General features: G+C 40.9%; 1 protein-coding gene across 1 annotated transcript in view; it reads left to right on the forward strand.

Annotated features, from left to right (window-relative positions):
- Positions 1-19,247, forward strand: part of lrrc8aa (leucine rich repeat containing 8 VRAC subunit Aa) — a 29,610-nt gene extending 10,363 nt beyond the window's left edge. Inside the window, exons 2-8 of the mRNA XM_027132569.2 lie at positions 6,890-7,037; positions 8,191-8,757; positions 9,596-10,204; positions 11,152-11,484; positions 11,645-11,815; positions 13,046-13,351; positions 18,244-19,247. Of these exons, the coding sequence (XP_026988370.1) occupies positions 6,900-7,037; positions 8,191-8,757; positions 9,596-10,204; positions 11,152-11,484; positions 11,645-11,815; positions 13,046-13,351; positions 18,244-18,519 (2,400 nt within the window). The 5' untranslated portion in view covers positions 6,890-6,899 and the 3' untranslated portion in view covers positions 18,520-19,247. The remainder of the gene's footprint in view (positions 1-6,889; positions 7,038-8,190; positions 8,758-9,595; positions 10,205-11,151; positions 11,485-11,644; positions 11,816-13,045; positions 13,352-18,243) is intronic.
- Positions 19,248-20,532: the final 1,285 nt, after the last annotated feature.

A 20,532-nucleotide genomic window follows, 5' to 3' on the forward strand; every position in this document is an offset into this window, starting at 1 on the left:
TATTGTTAGACCTTAGATTCAGCCATGCTGTGAATCAGTACTACATTCTGTCTCACATTTACTCTGTGAACTGCTTTTATCACGGATCTGCTAATCAGTGTAATTGTCAGGAAAAGCCATGACTGCGTTTTTGGTTAAACAAAATGACTTCTAAATCTAAACTAGCTTGTAGCTGCAGGGACGTGCAGACCTCCTAGTGCTGCATCAACCAATCATGGATCTTTAAATTGAACTTTGGATAAATAAAAAAAAAGGTTTAGAATGCAGATTTATCTAAGGAAGCATTAAAATAACAAATAAAAAGAAATAACATTATTTTTTGGTGCTGGGAACCAAATGCAAAGCATCGACTTTTACGAGTCAAACCCTAAGCTCATGAGTCGATTCCACACAATCGGAACTGATTCACCTCAATTGTATAATCACTTTTAATTTCTCTTTTTTTTCATACAGTATATGCTTGGTTTCTGAATTGTGTAGCAGAACAGCATTCAGTCTTTGATCATGAGTTTAAATAGTGACAATGCCACAGCATGGGGGCAAATAAGGAAAGCAAAAATATGGCCTCAGGCTATGTTCACACATGTCTCCAGGAGACATTCATAAATACTGTAATAAACTTCAGTGAGTGACATCTAGCATTGCACTTCTGACAAAGTTTTCTTTGAGGATGCTTTCAGATGAAGCAGTGCGTGATCTTTGCCACGGATCACATGTGCTCTACTGTACCAAATCACTCATATTTGTATAAAGTTAGTTTCCTCTCTTAGTCACATCATTTGTCACACAAACATCTGGTCGCTGTAAATCACTCTAATTAGTGAAAGTAGCATGAGGGTGTGAGAGACGGCATGCTGACACTAAACAACTGCGCACATCTGTCACAGCATGTATCAGAATCAGAATCAGGTGCATTGGCCAAGTGTGTTAACACACACACGAAATTTGGTTCCAGCTGTTTGTGACTCTCAAAAGTACAGACATAACACTATACAAGACAAGACAGTTCTGATAATGCAGTACTTATAGCTATGAAGCAGGGAATATAATTACGGCTAGTTGTTAATCTAGGGTGATTGCTTGGGGAAAGAAACTGTTCCTATGTCTGGCAGTTTTAGTAAGCAAATATATGTAGCTTCTGCCAGAAGGAAGGAGCTGAAAGAGGTTGTGTCCAGGGTGTGAATTGTCTGGTGATTTTTCCTGCCCCGTTTCCGGTTCTTGTATGGTACAAGTCCTGGGGAGCGGGCAGGGGGGCACCAATTATTTTTTCTGCTGTTTTTACTGTGTGTTGCAGTCTGTCATTGTCTTGTTTTGTTGCTGTACCAAACCAGGTGGTGATGGATGTGCGAGATTAAATGACTGTGGTGTAGAACAGCATCAACAGCTCCTGTGGCAAACCATACTTCCTTAATTGGTGTAGAAAGTACATCCTCTGCTGGGCCTTTTTGATAAGAGTTTATGTTGCACTACCATTTCTCAAGACCTGAAATGGGAGTGCAACATAAACTTGAAGGCTTCTACAGATGACACCAGGCTGTTGGATATTGTGAGGGGGAGTAGTGTTGAGGGGTCTTTCCTAAAGTACACATCTACCCTCTTATGTGGAAGAGCTTTTGCGGAAGAGACTGCACTTTTCTCCTGGTGTGTAACACTGCCATGTTGCTCCTTGTTGATTGAAGAGAGAAAGAACATGTTTCAAGACCCAGTTGGTTAATTAGAATAAACAGATAACATTTACATAGAAGCTGATTATATAGAGTAGATGAATCTCTTTTGTGTGTGCAACAATTACTAACTGGATCCACAAGAACAAAATGAAACCTTTTTGGCCTTGATTACAGCTTGGGAGGGCTTCTATTCTCCCCAAAACCCTTGTAGGCTTTCTACATCATTGTTTTTAAGGCTGTTCAACACTCTTTGTTTCTCTTGACCTTCGTCTTAATAATCTTCAGGATTTGCTTTTCCTCTCTTTCATTCTGTTATTGAATGGAACTCTGTGCATCTCCGTTTTAAAACGTCATCTAAATGACTCACGTCTTCCTATTGCTGTTGCCGATCTGTATTGCAAAAGTTTCTTTTCTTGTTTTTACAGCCATAAGTCCATCAGTGTGGGGTGGGTGGGATGTGCTGGTCATGTCTGATCCTTTCCTCCAGTCAGCTCATCAAGTAAAGCATTCATTTAGAGGAAGCAGTGTGCTCGAATGAAACACACACACACATTGTCCAGGATGAATCAGGCTGTGGGCATCTGAGAGTAATTTAGCCGCTTCAAACTGGCAACCACATTGCAGGGCAGAAATAGCTTTCTGCGTAACTGCCTTTACACGTTCCAGTTAATGGCTAGTTGTACTTCATCTGAATTGCTTCCGTTTGCCGGCTGAGATCAACTTTGTAAAGCCGCAACCTTTTAAAGTCTTTCAGAATGGCAGGACTAGCTTAACTGTCCATCAAAATAGGGTGTGTGTCATAAAGGTTTTAGCGTGTACATAAATAAAGGGTGTTGATATTTAGCAGGACCTGACAACCATTATAAAGAAGCCCATCATCTAATTGGAAGCATTGATTGGAAGCATTGATTCAAAGCTTTAGATAATTTATCAGAGCTTGATTAAAGCTTGGCACCTGTAGGAATCTTCTCCAACGTTTCCCATGTTACAATTTAGACTTTACTTCTAATTCTACTACTAAATTCTACTAAATCTGTGAACATTGATTCGATATAGTAACTGCATTCGACCAGCTGTCTTTGTGAAAGATTCGAGGTGAAAAAAGGCTGCTGACAAAAAGACTTCCTTAGTAATAATTTAGTGTGTGTGTGGGTGGGTATGTCTTTATGTACATACAAAAAAATATGAATCGATTTAAAAAATCCCAGATCACTGCCGCACAAAACAGTCCTTGCGTTAGGTTTCAAGGCTAAAAGTCTAGAATAAGATGCAACACAATAATATAAACAGCTGGGGCTGTACAGCACCATGTGTCCATGTGTTGTTACATCACATGGGCTCACAGCATTCATTTCTGGCTGCTCCTAAAAACCACAGAGTAAAAGCAGCAACAACTGTATTCAGGTATTCATAATCAAAAGCAAGACTAATCCAGCCTTAAGCATCATGTGACCTTTTACATAAAATGACATTTAAAAAAAAAAGAGAGAGACACACCTCTGATGTACACTGCTGGCTTTTAAAAGAACTCGCATCGCTGAGATGTGTTAAGTTACCTAGTCTGTGTTTTTTGAAGCATTTGATGAGAATGTGAAGGATCTCGGAGCTCCCATTAACTCCACACACTGCTTATTTGCATGTCTGCCATCTGATCACAGGCTTGATGCTCAATGGCAGTGTTCCATTCTAAAGCGATCCTTACTATGCCCTGCTACCTGAACGAGAGTCCACCTCTGTAGGGGATCCGAAATAATCAGGCTACTTTTGAATAGAATGCCGTTTATCACTTCTTCAGTTTGGAAGGTCCTAAAAAGATGGCCCAACAGCACCAAAATAGGGTTGTTCATCAGTTGGGATTGGAACACAGCAGATGTCTCGTAATGAGCACGTGCCATTTCCTCAAACAAAGCTTGATTGTGACTAAATGAGATTCAGCTGGAATTTCTCTCATGTGGGTGTGTGAACATACATGTGTGCAATGGGAGGGAGCGGAAGCAATGCTGTAATTGGTCGAAGCCTCCGGTTTAATGGCATAGCTGTTGATGCTAAATTGGGTTTCTGGCGATGCATTGTGGGTAGAGAAGGCGAGCACAGAGCTGTTCTGAATTACAGACTTACTGACACACAAGCACACAGTCTTTATTTCATACTTAACCTTTACAGCCTCTCTCTCTCTCACACACACACACTTCAGACTTTACTGCTGATTTTACAGTCTTTCCCACATACCTTGTCTACACACACACTGCTATGCTGCCATTTACAGTGTTGTACTTTTGTCTATATCTGAAGGTGTGTGCGCGCGTGTGCATTCTCTTTTGAAAAGCAAACAAATCATTCCTGATGCTTTATTGAAGCAGCATAATTGACCATTTAAGTTCAAGGTAACTGTACAGTACTGTACTGTACAACTGTTAAAAGGTTGTATCCCTGCATGTGCACATTTATATACACACACCTGTGTCCATGACTCACCTACATTTGCACACATACATCAGAGGCTTTATATACCTCTGACGTAGGAGTGCACGACCTATGTAAACAGGCTATAACACACACACGGCAGTTTTTCATTTTTGTTCAGTCGAACTGGATGTTAACGCACGGAAAGCTCATGCACACAATTAGCGGTGGGCAACAGGACAAAAATATCACATCACGATTCTCGTAAGCATTAGGCTTTATTTAGCATTCGAGACCATGAATATCAGCACTTAACTAAAGTAGTTACATAATGTTGCATTTATTGATTGTAAATGTATCCCCTGAAAATTTCTATTTGTATGGCCACTATTCTTATAACTTGGCCCTGTTGTAAACAAGCTATCCACTTCCTAGGATTTAAATAGATAAAGTACGGTGTGTAATTGATGGTAAAGTGAATCGAGTGCCCTCCGTAATGGACTTGTTGCTGGATAATTAAATAAACAATAGCAAGTGTGTTAATAGCATCTGGATGAGGTGGATGCTTTTAGTCTTGTGTTAGCGACACGTGTGTGTGTTTATAATTTGACAGATGATATCAGTGGTGACTTCAGTGCTATATGGGAATTGTTGTTTTAAAGACAATAAGAGGCTTTTTACACCTGGTCACTTCATGTGTTTTCTCTGATCCGATAGCTATCTGATTTGTTAAAGCTGTTCCATTTACATTAGGCCACATAAATGCGTCTTGGCAAATCGGATATCAATCTGATCTTTCTACTCCCGCCCAAAATGCAAATATATTTTACCTCATTTTCGGGGTAATTGAAATGGAACACGCTCGGGTGTATGCGTGGGAGGAGTATAGCGCTGACGTATGTGGCTTAAACAACCACATTCATTAACACCTGTCCAGTTTCATCCGGAATGCGCCCCAGACCACCACCTGAAGTGGTTTGAACGACCAGATTTATATCTGTCTCGAAAGCGTTTCAGAGGGCATTTACACCTGGCCTTTTTACGATTTGATAGCTATCTGGATCACTGAAAACGCAAGAAGTGATCAGGTGTAAAAAGCTCCTGATGTCCATCCTGCAAGACAAAGTACTTTGGGTTCATCAGAGTCAGTAAGAACACAGGACAAATCACGCTCAAGCATTTTATACTGTGTAACCACAAAGTACTACTCCCAAATGGCTGGGATACACATTGTTGTCTATTGTGATATCGGGGCGGGTTTTGGTGATGTCTGGAGCTGAGTGGCTGCAAGCGGCAGTGGTGGTGTAGCTTTGGTGGAGAGAAGGTGTGTCGCTCTTCTCTCTGTTCACCGGTACTTTCTCGTGTTTAACACGAATTAGAAAAAAATGAGTACGAAACAGACGTTGTTAGAAAGTTAGAAACACTGCCGGTGTTCTGGATTAAAGTCATGGCGGAATACCCTGAGATTGCCACCACAGCACTTAAATCCCTATTGCCATTTCCGATATGCTATCTGTGTCAAGCTTTATTAATTTAGAGTTCTAAACGTATTACCTTATTATACTTAAGTCTTTTTAGGAATGAGCTCTTTCCGACATGTACCTTAGAGTAGAATCCGGGTGCATACTGTTATTTCTTACACAGCCCACTGGGATACTGGGACAAAACATAGCATGGTTTCTGGATAATTAGTTAGTAACAGGGAACTTCCCAGCATGTCTACTTCACACCCAAATGTTTAAGCTATCCTTAGTAGAACAGCAGAAATAAACCAGGTGAATGTGTTCTGTTTATCAGACCCAGACCCTAGACCCAAATTATGTGCTACAAGAAAAAAAAAAAAAAAATCCTGAGCGCCAGTCCACCGTCTAGACGGCTTTTTGTGTTAAATGATATTTCCTGTCGCTGCGCAGGTGCTTTTATTGTACATGACAGCTTATGTCCCAAAGTCCGGTCTTTACATTACGATTAAAAGCAGTATCAATAAAGTAAAACATGTGATGTGCAGTCAAGTTCGAGTGTATGCACTGTTTAAACGAGTGTTCTCAACTTCTCACTGATACTTTTGTGATTTGTGGAGTTTTGACAAGTTTTATAGCCTTGATATTGTTTCTTATTCAAAAGTGGTGACAGAAAAAACTCCCCTATCACAATCACATCATAATCAAAATTAATAATTAGGCTTAAAAGCAAATGTATATGTAAGGGAATCAAGTTTAATAATTACATGTAATATTGCTCCAAATATTATCAATAATGGTGTGTGCAATACCATGCATAACTTTAACTGTATAAATTTAAGTTGGTAATTTACTGTGTGTGTGTGTGTGTATATACTTTTCATTAATCAGCATTAATGTGTTATTTTATATTTTAATTTGAAAACGTTTTGCATTTGTTTGTTGTTGCTAGTTTGAGTTTAGAAATACAAATTTCATTATCAGTAATCCGTGTGTGCATATTCCTTGAGAACCAAGCAAGTTGACTCATGATACCATTTGTTTATTATATTGCAATCGCAATATTGACCTCAATAATCGCAATGATATTTTCCCCTATATATATATATATTGTGTGTGTGTATACATTGTATGCATATGTTTTGGTTCCTTTTTTTACTCAAATTGTTCAGTTATAGATGGGGAAATTATTTTATATTTGCACTATCCGGTGTCTCCCAGATGAGGCTGAGGTTCCCTTTTTTTCTCACCACTGTCGCTGAATTTTTTTTGAATTGATATTCAGTTTTGTCTCTTTAAAGATCTACATTCATGACTCTCTCTCTCCATTCTCTCTCTCTCTCTCTCTCTCTCTCTCAGGTAAGCCATCATGATTCCCGTAACCGAGTTGCGTTATTTTGCTGAGACGCAGCCGGCGTATCGTATCCTGAAGCCATGGTGGGACGTTTTCACCGACTACATATCCATCGTCATGCTGATGATCGCTGTGTTCGGGGGCACACTGCAGGTCTGCTTTTCTATCCCTTAATCTAAAAAGAGACAGCACTGCCATGTCAAGCAAATTAAAGAGACAAGCACACTGGAGTTGGAGGGAATATGCAGTTGATGGAAGCACTGTAGCACTTTGGTTGCCCTTAAACGTAGTTGTTCATCATCTGCACATTATTTAAGGGAAACAGTCACTTCTACCTCTCGGATGGACACATCCGTAGCTCTTAGTGGTTTTCTTGCTCTTCCACACCCATATGAACCACTTGATGGCTTGTTGATGAGCTGAAGAGATAAGCTTGAGCAACAGAAGTGGGGGGGGGAACGGCCAAGATGAGGGAGCACGAGGGGGAGAGAGACATAAGATCCAGGCAGACAAAGAGAGCTGCACATGGACGGAAAGACAGACAGAGAGAGATGCGCGGAGTGAAAGGGAGACACTTGGGAGTCACACAGAGCGAAAGGGAGAGACTAAGTGATTGCACTTTTGGTCTCAGATAACCCAGGACAAGGTGTTCTGGCCTGTAATCCTCAGCTCCCTGCCGGGTGTCTGAAAGTTAATGCCCTCTCTAGACCTCACCTCATCTGACCTATCAGGGAGTCTCCTTTAGATTTTTATCAAGCTTAGTTTAGTCTTCTGCTGGGCAGACTGGAGTCCAGATGCTGTAAATACTGCTGCAGAGATGAAGGGGAAAAACTGGCTTTAGTTCAGCAGCTGCATAAACCATTGAAGTTATTGTTGCAGATTCTCAGCCAATATGTAAATGATGCTAAACTAAAGGAAACTCATCAGCCCAGTGACTGGCAGCAGAGTGAGCCAGCGAGCTTGTTTCAGTTCAAAACAGGCATCGGGGGGAAAAAAGGTGCAGGGGGTGGCTTTTGTTTAATACAGGTGATCTGATGCAGAGCTTGTGTGACAAGAAAAGGTCATTAACATGAATGTACAGGTTGCTTGGTTGGCATTTAATCATGTAATTTTTTTAAATTACCTTTAAAATTTAGGACGGCAAGTAAAAATCACTAGTAATTAAATTCTCTATCATTTATAGTGAACCATAACTGTTGGACAATAAATTGTCTTTATATTGTTCGGCAGAACAATTTCTCACTTCTAATGAAGAGGAGTTAACGGGAGATAACGACTGCTCTAACCTACTCTCTCTTGGCTTTAGGTGACCCAGGACAAGATGATCTGTCTGCCATGCAAGTGGGTGGTAGATGGACACTGCGAGCCACTAAACACCAGCACCACCGTTCCTCGGCCCGAGCCGCGCGGCATCCAGTACGAGTTAGACCGACACCAGTATAACTATGTGGACGCCGTGTGCTACGAGCACAAACTGCACTGGTTTGCCAAGTACTTCCCGTATCTGGTGCTGCTGCACACGCTGGTGTTACTGGCATGCAGCAACTTCTGGTTCAAGTTTCCACGCACCAGCTCAAAGCTTGAGCACTTTGTCTCCATCCTACTCAAATGCTTTGACTCACCGTGGACCACACGAGCCTTATCTGAGACCGTGGCCGAGGAAACCGACACCAAACCGACAGGCAAAAATGACGATCTAAACAATGCTAACGACAAGAAGAAAGCGTCCAGCGTGAGCGATCAGGACGTGGAAGCCAGCATACCGATGCTACAGCGCACCAAGTCGCGAATCGAGCAAGGCATCGTCGACCGCTCTGAGACCGGAGTACTTGACAAGAAAGAAGGCGAGCAGGCTAAGGCGCTTTTCGAGAAGGTTTGTGTCTAAAGAGCCATTCAGATTGGTTATTGTTTTGGCCATCGGTTCTATAAAATGGTGATAACTGTGTGTATGCGATTATATATAATTCATTCATATTCATAAATTCATATTTTAACCCTAAAGAAAAAGACAAAGTGAAACTGCTGAGTGAATCATTTGAGTTAGATCATCTCACTGTCCGTTTCCTCTATTTCACCTATTCAGCAGTGTTACAAATAACCATCAAGGGCACTGAACACTCACATGCTCGCATTTGCTGACACATAACAGCGCAGTAGAAAGATGCCATTTTCTAATAGCTTGCGGTTGTTTATTTTTTCTCATGTCTTTGGACAATGGTTCGTTAGGGTGTGTTCAGTCTGTCCTTGCCCTAATGCCCCAGCGGGGACTCGCATACCACCAAGTTAAAATTAGGGCTTTATTTTTAGAGAGGAAGTTTGTTGTCTTATTACAAATAATGGAGTTGTCTGGCTAGATGTCTGTGTCAGGGCGATTCATAACTGTAAATGGTCGTCTGTGGATTTGATTAATACATGTAGCGTCTTTATCGCATTCTTTTATCTTAAACTCTGTTCTTTGTAAAAAGCTAGCTTTCCATTCGATGACGGCATGACTCAGGCAGCAGTAATTGTACTAACCACTTCCACAGGGACTTGTGTGGAAGATTTAAAAACAGCACAACTGTCCATATGATTGTTTACTGTGAGGAAATTTATTTGCCATGATGTCTGAGGCAAGCACTGTAACTTCAAGGCAAATTTTTGTGGTTTCTCTGAAACATGAAATGTAACCCTTTACGGATAAAAAGTAAGAATTTCCCGCTTTTCACCAGGTAAAGAAATTTCGCATCCACGTGGAGGAGGGTGACATCGTCTACCGCCTGTACATCCGCCAGACCATCATCAAAGTCATCAAGTTCATTCTGATCATCAGCTACACTGCATACTACGTACAGTTCATCACGTTTGACGTGAAGTGCAAAGTGGACATCGAGCGGCTCACGGGCTACCGAATGTATTACTGTGCACACCCGCTGGCCACCCTCTTCAAGATCCTGGCCTGGTTCTACATCTCACTGGTCATCATTTATGGCCTGATCTGCATGTACACACTGTGCTGGATGCTGGGCCGCTCGCTCAAGCACTACTCCTTCGAGTCGATCCGCGAGGAGAGCAGCTACAGCGACATCCCGGACGTCAAGAACGACTTTGCCTTCATGCTGCACATGATCGACCAGTACGACCCGCTGTACTCGAAGCGCTTCGCCGTCTTTCTGTCTGAGGTGAGCGAGAACAAGCTGCGTCAGCTCAACCTTAACAACGAATGGACGTTGGAGAAGCTTCGCCAGAGGATCACCAAGAATTCACAAGACAAACAGGAGCTGCATCTTTTCATGCTTAGTGGCATTCCAGACACGGTGTTCGACCTGCTCGAGCTTGAGGTAGGTGCTGATACTACATTTTTACCCCAAAATATCTGCCATACTTTTTGTCACAGTTTGCAAATGTGTATTTAAAACTGCTTATGTTGCAGTTTAACTGAATAGAAATTGCAACTGCACAAAACCAAATCATACAAAGTACAGGTCAAGAGCTTCCGTTAATGTTGACATCAAACAACAAAAAAAAGTGTCTTGGCATGAGTTTTGGTGCCAGATGTCCTGGTGCCAGATGTCCTGGTGCCAGATGTGCTAGTTTGAGTTCTCCGGAAAATGCTGATCCACTGGAATTTTCTGATGTTTTTTGGTGACCCAATAGCGCAAATTAGGGGAAAAAAAGTGTTGTGAATGTTCTTGATGGAGATTTGAGATGATCAGACTTTTTTTTTTTCATTCAATCTGTAAACATTACCTGAAGCTCTTGGCCTGTATTTGCATGACATTTGTCTGCCACTTGATCAACTGATTAGATAACTGCACCAATGCGCATGCGTTTCTAATAAAGTGGAGAGTGAGTGTAACACACAACTTTATTTTGGATCACCTTATTGAATTCATACCTCAAAGCAGGGGAATTCAGTAAAAAATTTCGGAAGATCCAGAAAATGTGTTTACATTACAAACGTCCAGATAAACCGACGTAATGTCGCCTACCATTATCTTTTGATGCTTTAATAAGTGATTGGTTTGAGAGGTTATGGTTTACAGCAACTTGTGACTGGTGTCATAGATTCTTCTGTTCTCTAATTAGACTACAGTGAGTAAATAAATTGAATGAGATCATGAAAATTCTGCTTTCTCTTAATGTATGTATCTCGTTTTTGATATGATGAGCTGGCTGGAAACGTACGTTTTTCAATAAATACCTTGCCGCCAGTCCATCAGTTAACTACTTCTGTTCTTTGCTATGATGCAACTTTTAAATGTTAACCATTGTGTCTATCCCTCAGGTTTTGAAATTGGAGCTGATCCCAGACGTCACCATTCCACCCATCATTGTCCAGTTGTCCAATCTGAAGGAGCTTTGGCTGTACCACACCCCAGCCAAGATCGAGGCTCCTGCTCTGGCCTGTCTACGGGAGAATCTGACATCGCTGCACATCAAGTTCACAGACATCAAGGAGATTCCCCTGTGGATCTACAGCCTGAAAAACCTTAACGAGCTCCACCTCACTGGCAACCTGAGCGCAGACAATAACCGCTACATCGTGATTGACGGCCTGCGGGAGCTCAAAAGGCTCAAGGTGTTACGGCTGAAGAGCAATCTCACCAAGCTGCCTCAAGTAAGCCTGTTGCATGGAGGATATTATTATTCCAACTTCTGGTTATAGCTCGAATGTGTTTCAGTTTAATGTATGGATGGATTCACAGATGCTTCTGTATCCAGGTATTCATATATTCATTCATTACAAACCTAAGTCAACGCTGTAATCCTCTCTCTAGGTGGTGACTGATGTGGGCGTGCATTTACAGAAGCTCTCCATTAATAACGAGGGCACCAAGATGATGGTGCTCAACAACCTGAAAAAGATGGTGAACCTGACGGAGCTGGAGCTGGTGCGCTGCGATCTGGAGCGCATCCCACATTCCATTTTCAGCCTCCACAACCTACAGGTACGTCTTCACCTTGTCTCTGGTATCAATTTCATGTGGAAACAAACTTTCATCAAGACTAATATAATACAGTTACTGGAACAAGAGTTCTGTGTGGTACATGGTATCCATTCTTCCATTTTAAACGCTATGCACAATTTTCTTCGGTTCCTTGACAATCTAGAACAATATGGAAGTTTAATCATCCTGAAATCCAGATTGGAGAAGTAAGGAAATTCAGGAGAAGACGTACAAATAAAGATTTGACATTTTACTTATTTTTACTTATTTTTACATAATTTCAATTTGATTGGAGTTTGTTAAATGTCCTTATCCAGATCAACTTAGATTTCTTTTATTCTTTTCTATATGCGCAGTTAAAGGCTCGATTTGAACTCGTAACCTTCTTAGATATAACTAAGTGTATATGGTATATACTTAGTATACAGCTGGTATTTCTCTCTAAGTCCAGCAGCTGAATCCTACACTTTCACTGCAATGGACCCGATTCAACTTGGAGAGCCAACCCAGCCACTAACAGATCAAATGAGAAGGCTGCATCACCTCTAACATTTGGTTTATCTAATTAGTGTCAGACTGGATTTGATCTATTTTTCGTTTTTTTAACCCAATGACGTTCTACATGCTGGAGAATGTGTCTGATGGAATGACGCTTGTCCTGTATGTTGTCATTGGGCTCAAATAGTTTCCAAACTCTTCACCTGGTATATTTAATGGGATCGTTACAAATCTCATCGAACCTTTTCTTGATATTTATCTGCAAGCTGCTGTAAGGAAAGCGTAAGAACCAAGTACTTGGCCAGCCAGCTGTAGCACAATTTCATACTTCTTTCCTGCACTCTATATAAAGCCTGAGAGACTGTGAGCTAACATGCTGATTGCAAAATATTTTGTAACACAGTAACCACAGGCCTTTAAAGCCAACCATAAACTGAAAACAACCTACTCATGATGTTATAAATATAAATCATTTTAAGCTTCCTATGCAAATTGAGTTCAAAAGACATGTCCCACTCATGTATGCCATGCCTACAAATATTACATATGATTGTATTGCAGGCTCATTGTTATACACTTGTATCAACCTTTTTGTGAACCTTTGGGTCACTGGAACCGTTGCATCACTTATGTGTACAATAGCAAGGATGCCGTATTCATTTCCTTCTCGTTCCGCATGGCTGACTGTGCTTTCAGCTTTGTATCGAATTTCGTTTGTTCTGCCTTCTGCAGGAGATCGACCTGAAGGACAACAATCTAAAGACAATCGAGGAGATCCTCAGTTTCCAGCACCTGCACCGACTGGTGTGTCTGAAGCTCTGGTACAATCAGATCGCCTACATCCCCATCCACATAGGCGCACTCACCAACCTTGAGCGCCTCTACCTGAACCGCAACAAGATTGACAAGCTCCCCAGCCAGCTGTTCTTCTGTCGTAAGCTGCGCTTCCTCGACTTGAGCCACAACAACCTGAACAGCATCCACCCTGATATCGGACAGCTGCAGAACCTGCAGTACTTTGCTGTTACTGCAAACAGGGTGAGTGCCACACACGTACTTAATATAATACAAACATATGCACATATGCGTAACAGGGAACAGAATATAACACAAACAGAGCTCTTGGTGAGTGTAACCCAGTTGGAACTCTGCTCTGATTGTTTCTCAGATGAAGTCTGACCCTGGGTCAACACATTTTAGCAAAAGGAATTTATTTAGAGTAGCTCTGTCGCTACAAGGCTCTTGTATGTTTTCTTCATGGCCATGCAATAAAGCTGTATGTTTTGGGGGTTTTTTTAATCATAAAAAGAATCCACACCTTAGGATAGTTTCATAATCTAATAATATATTTTTAAAGCATCTCATCCTTAGGCTTAAATAATGAGTTTCCAACAACACGACCTGTTACTACAGAAACTATAGAGAACTATACATCCTACTGCACATATCTGTTAACTGTACTAAAATACATAACAGTGTGCAAGATCTAACAAACATACTCTAACACTTAAAAATCTTAGTAGTATAGTTTGTGTGGCCGACATCAGTTTTCATAGCTTGCTTATTTATTTATTGATTTATTTGTCTGCGATGTGTTTCAATAATGTAGCATGTTACACGTTCTGTTTGCAAGATAGAAAATGTTTGCTTTGGTATACGTGGATGGATAGTATAGATGGACAGATAATGGATGGATGGATGGATGGATTGGACAGGTGGACACACAATGGGATGGATGGATGGACGGGCTAGGCAGACATGTAATGTTGATGGATGGATGGGCTAGGTGGACGAATCATGTGATGTATGATTGGGCTAGGTGGACAAATAATGTGATGTATGGAGAGATGGGCTAGGTGGACAAATAATGTGATGTATGGATGGATGGGCTAGGTGGACAAATAATGTGATGTATGGATGGATGGGCTAGGTGGACAAATAATGTGATGTATGGATGGATGGGCTAGGTGGACAAATAATGTAATGTATGGATGGATGGGCTAGGTGGACAAATAATGGGAGGGAGGGATGGGCTAGGTGGACAAATAATGGGAGGGAGGGATGGGCTAGGTGGACAAATAATGGGAGGGAGGGATGGGCTAGGTGGACAAATAATGTGATGTATGGATGGATGGGCTAGGTGGACAAATAATGTGATGTATGGATGGATGAGCTAGGTGGACAAATAATGTGATGTATGGAGAGATGGGCTAGGTGGACAAATAATGTGATGCATGGATGGATGGGCTAGATGGACAAATAATGTGATGTATGGATGGGCTAGGTGGACAAATAATGTGATGGATGGATGGATGGGCTAGGTGGACAAATAATGTGATGTATGGAGAGATGGGCTAGGTGGACAAATAATGTGATGCATGGATGGATGGGCTAGGTGGACAAATAATGTGATGTATGGATGGATGAGCTAGGTGGACAAATAATGTGATGTATGGAGAGATGGGCTAGGTGGACAAATAATGTGATGCATGGATGGATGGGCTAGGTGGACAAATAATGTGATGTATGGATGGATGGGCTAGGTGGACAAATAATGGGAGGGAGGGATGGATGGGCTAGGTAGACAAATAATGGGAGGGAGGGATGGGCTAGGTGGACAAATAATGGGAGGGAGGGATGGGCTAGGTGGACAAATAATGGGGGGAGGGATGGGCTAGGTGGACAAATAATTGGATGGAGGGATGGATGGATGGATGGGCTAGGTGGACAAATAATGTGATGTATGGAGGGATGGGCTAGGTCAGGGGTCGGCAACCCGCGGCCGCAAGTGGCTCTTTCATCCCTCTGCTGCGGCTCCCTGTAGATTTGGAAAATAAAAATTTAATTTAAATTTATTTTATTTTAGTTAGTTAGTTTTTAAAAAAGACTCAATTAGACATTGAACATTTTATTTGAAAGTAACCTTCATCCCAGCGTCTTTTTACATAGGGTTAGTTCAAACTGTTCAAAATATTGTTGTCTGCCTGCAGAAATAAAATTGCGTTTACTTGGTAGCAGTTCATTGATTTCATAAATTCAACACACTACAGTTTTCTCTACACTTTCCATAAAGGTAAAAAAAACGATATATGCAGTGTTATCTTCATTTTATATGTCAAAAGGGTTTTGTGGCTCAGTGTGTGTTTTTTTTTCTTTCTTTCTTTCTTTTTTTTTTTTTTTTGGGAAATGGGTCCAAATGGCTCTTTGAGTGTTTAAGGTTGCCGACCCCTGGGCTAGTTGGACAAATAATGTGATGGATGGATGGGCTAGGTGGACAAATAATGTGATGGGTGGATGTGCTAGGTGGACAAATAAATGGGATGGATAGAAGGAAAGTGATGGTGGGAGAGTGATAAAGAGAGAGTTGGTGGAACTTTGGTTAAAGTGGTGTTTATTTTCTAAACAGAATCTAAAATTTAGCAGCCTGTGGTGTACATTTTTAGGTCGTTGCAAGATGCTGACCAGTTTGGAATTTATAACCTCTATAGCTAAGTAACTCGAGTACACAAACATCTAGAATGAGTGACAGTTACACAAGAGGTTTTGAACTTAACATTGACCTTGTTAAGTTGCGCCCTGGGAAGCCCTGCATGTAATTCATCACATATTTATCTCTTGCCTCTCCTCGATTTTTTTTTTTTATTTTTTCTGCTCGAAAGACGCACCCATCATAATGAACTGAGGATGATGTTTTCATCAAGCTCATTAATGTGTAATAAAATGGATCAGATGTATGGCTAACATTTAGACGCACATATACAACAAATTCGCATGCATATAGAGATTTAGCTTCTACAACATGGACATGCAGAAATGTTTGGAATATGCATGCCTGCTGTTTACAGATCTTCTTTATGTTTGAGCTTGAGGAGGTCTAGGATGTTAGTAACAGTGGGTGGTTGTGTCTGGAAATGTGTGCTGCTGAAAATAGCATTTTTTATGAGACCTGACAGAGCATGCTTAAGAAAATAGCAACAAATACAGGCTCTCAACACTCACTCTCTTGTCTTCCTTATTAGCAGAATGCGCTACAAACACGCTGGGTAATTATTGTTTTTTTCCAGAAGCCGTAGCCATTTTTTTTCTTGGTTGGTTTCAGTAACGCCACACACAGGAAAGAACGATCCTGAACGAGCGAGTACGTGTTGATCTTAGCGTTTTGCTAAGTCACTAATTTCTGTTTATGGCTTCATGCTACTTTTCTTTCAGGCATGTTGCTCATCAGTATAGAAAGAATTGCATTTGTTTAAATATCAACTGCCTATCAAATCCCTACCCGTACCTGCTTTTTATAAAGTTTTCTGAAAAGGAGCAACAGTCGACTATTCACACAGTCATCAGAGAAAGATTCATTTATCATCAGTAAGTGCTTTATCCTGGTCACTTGTGCTTTATCCTGGTCAGAGTTTCAGTGGCTCTGGAGCTTTTCCCAGTAAAACTGGACATGAGGCAGGAATACACCCAAGATGAGACACTGGGCTCCACACATGCACTCCTTCACACTTGGTTGCTATTTAGGGTGACCGCTCTACCTGCCAGCACATTTCTGACAGGACAGTGGGAAAGCCCATGGTAAGATGAAGTCAATCCCACTGTTTATTTTCAAAATGCGTACTTCTCCAATTTTCTATTCACGTGTGTTTGTCATTATTACTAAATGAAGGCTTGGACTCAGAATTGCAGTTGTTTGTTAGAGGAAATAGCATTTTTATGAGACAAAATGGATAAACTACAGCGGGTTTTGTATGGAAACGTGCACACGGCTGTAATGTCCTTCACCGGTTCATAGATGGAAAGCTGAGCTCCACTTTACACTCTACTGTATTGTTGTATTTATTATCAAGAAGCTTTTATTGTCATTTCAATAAAACATGTATAGCTGTTGCAGTACACAGTGAAATGAGACAACGTTTCTCCAGGACCAGGGTGCTACATAAACAAAGACAGAGCTATAAGGACTTAGTAAATAGTCCTAGATACATAAAGTGCAGGACAAGACGGACAAGACAAACAATACAGTGTAGGACAAAAAAAAGGTGCAGACAAATTATGCAGGGTGTATACTGTATAATATGAACAAACCACACCTGGCAACCGTTTCAAGGTCTGTTATATCCTTCGCTACGTATATGAAGTTGAGTTTACGACCTGGGTATCACATTTATTTCTCAACTCATTCATGTGGAACTTCCTTTTGGGAAAGATGGATTTACAATCTTTCCGATAGCAGCATAATTGACAATGACTGGAAGCCTCGTCCCTTCCCTCAATCGCACTTACATTCAGGTTTCTGCAAAGGTAAAGAGAATGTTTTCAGTTCTATTAACATGAAATAAATCTGTCAGTGCAGGTCTAACACAGATAACATCATATTACCAAGCATATATCAGTTTTTTATTTATTATGAATGGGACATAAATGAGGAAGAAAAAGTCACTTTTGTTTTTGTTTTATCATTGATTAATTCAAATTTGTGGTTTATGCCGATAGAAAAATGAAAATCGATTTTCCCCAAAACACAAAGCACCTCAAAATAAATAAATAAATAAAAATCTGTCCTATAGTCTTTGGTGTTTTATTAGATTTTTTAAAAAACAATTCTTTTAAAATCGAATTTTGTCACAAAAAATTAGGGATTCAATTTATAGGATATCGGCCATCTCTACTGAAAAGATAATAAAGGCCTCTACCAAAGTGTCACAATATTTGCTGTCATGCAGTGAAAACACATTCAGACACATTGTGCAGCATGTTGTAAAAATCATATGAACAGTGAATAAAATAAAAAAAAAATTGTGTCTCTATCATACAAGCAAAATAAAAATTCTGACTTGCAGCACTTAAATCTTCTTTGATCTGCACAGTCGGTTTGTCAGAAATCACCTAGCGAAAGTTAACGTTTAAGGCCTTTTCTTTCTCTCGGTTCTCAGATCGAGACGTTGCCACCTGAGCTGTTCCAGTGCAAGAAGCTTCGGACGCTAAACCTGGGAAACAACTGCCTGAATGCATTGCCATCACGTTTCGGAGAGCTGACGTCTTTGACACAGCTGGAGCTGCGCGGCAATCGGCTAGAAGGCCTACCGGTGGAGCTGGGCGAGTGCCGCGCGCTAAAGCGCTCAAGCCTGGTGGTGGAAGAAGAGCTGTTCCAAACACTTCCTCCTGAAGTAAAGGAGCAGCTGTGGAAAGCCGACAAGGAGCAAGTCTGAGACTGAAAGACGAGGGATGAGAAAACCGAACAGAGCGAGAATGGAGGCAGATGAAAAGCTGCAGGAAACTCTTATTTTAACATTTTTAATTTTATAGTGATTTTTTTTTCCTTTTCTTTTTTACACTAGTTCTATATATATATATAGTGGAATACAAGGTTGATCCTTGCATAAAGCCAAGAGATGAATGAGGAAATGGAACAGGATTAGTCCTGTTCCCACACACACTGCAATACCACAGGCCAGTACATGCAAACTATAAGCTAAGCTGCATGCAAACTCTGTGCTAAATCACAAAGACTTTAAAGCCTGACACAAACAGTAAAGAAAATATGACCCAAGCAGCACTCTCCACCCCAGAGTCTCTAGAGTCTACTGAAGGACTTTCCTCGATTGTGTCTTTAAAACACATAAAAACAGAGTCACCTTAAAACAAAAATGAGGGACGATGCACGGTTCTGGCATCATCGCCTCTGTTCTCAAGACAACTGTCCCTCACGATCATTGCCTTAACTCCTTGGAACAAAAACACATCTGAGGATTTGATTTTTTTTTTTTTTTTTGGCCAAAAAAAAAAAAGTGGACAAATGCAAACTGATGTTTGTATGAGACGATATGTGCATTAACGTTTGGTTTTACCCGTTAACAGTAATGTTTTTTTTTCTCTTTGTGCAGACTTTATGATGTCCCTAGGATTATGCTAATAAATGATTCTGGAGACACTCCAACTAGACACCAAATTATTTGAGTTTAACTTAAAATACAGTCAGTGCACCCAACACACCTGAACATCACTCACACACAGTCTTCATAGCTTCAATAGAAATTTTAAACCAAAACACACACGCCCACCCTTACAGCCAAGGAGGGGAAAAACACACCTGTAAGTCTTTCTCAAAACATTGGTCTGGGACTAAGACTCTTACTGTTTGTCCTTTCATAACACACACACACACACACTGTGTGAATCGACACAGAAGGTTGCTTGTTCATTAGACAAAATTCCTTTTAAGAGCTGGTCCAAGATCAGATATTTACATCTCCCTCAACAGATCTCAGATTAGACCTTCAGACCTTACTCTAAATAATATCTTGCTGTAGCATTCAAGAACCTGTTTTTGTTTGTTTGTTTGTTTGTTTTTAAAATAAACTAGTCTTGACTGTCCATTTTATTAGGAACACTTGTAGACCTGTGTTCCATCAGGCAGATACCAGTCAGGAGCCTCTGTCAAAAATCTGTCCTTATGTCAAATCATTTTGTCAACAAATCTGATTACCTTGACATGGTTACTGTTAACCGAGGTTTGAGTGGCTACAATCCTGATCCCTGGGCAAGGACACAACCAAGATACTAGGTGATCAGGGCTCACCTAAGCCCAGGAGGGTTGAGTCAGGAAGGGAATCCGGTGTAAAACTTTTACCGCATCAAATATGGGGCTGCGATGGTCTACTGTGGTGACCCTTAATGAGAGCAGTTGAAGGAAAAGAGAAACCTTTCTGTGGAGTTTACACAGAATGATTGAAAAAGCATACAGTGAGCAGTAGTTCTGCAGGTAGAAACTCCTTGATGAGAGAGGTCTGGTGCGATAGCAAGACTGATTTGAGCTAACAGGAATCTATGGTTGCTGAAATAATGTCTTTACAATGGCAGTGAGCAGAACAGCATTTCAGAGTCCACTGAACCTTCAGGTGGATGAGCTACAACATTAGAATCCGCCTCTATGTTCAGTGTGTGGTGAAGTGTGTTTTGACCTACTCATCACTGATGTGAAGTTACTATTTATCCCTCCCCTCAGCCTGAACCAGACTGACGACCATCAAATTCAAGATATTTAAGATGTGAACATTAGCTTGTAACCTGTATATACACGATGCTATTCATTGTGCTACTGCCACGTGATTGGCTGATCAGATAACCGATTGAATACACAACTGCTCCGGATAAAATGGACAGTGTTGGGTAAAAATTAATTTTAAGCTAACAAGCCATTTCATCATTGTGTGAGGAGGCAG

Source organism: Tachysurus fulvidraco, chromosome 21 (genome assembly GCF_022655615.1).
Source record: "Tachysurus fulvidraco isolate hzauxx_2018 chromosome 21, HZAU_PFXX_2.0, whole genome shotgun sequence".
Classification (NCBI taxonomy): Eukaryota; Metazoa; Chordata; class Actinopteri; order Siluriformes; family Bagridae; genus Tachysurus; species Tachysurus fulvidraco.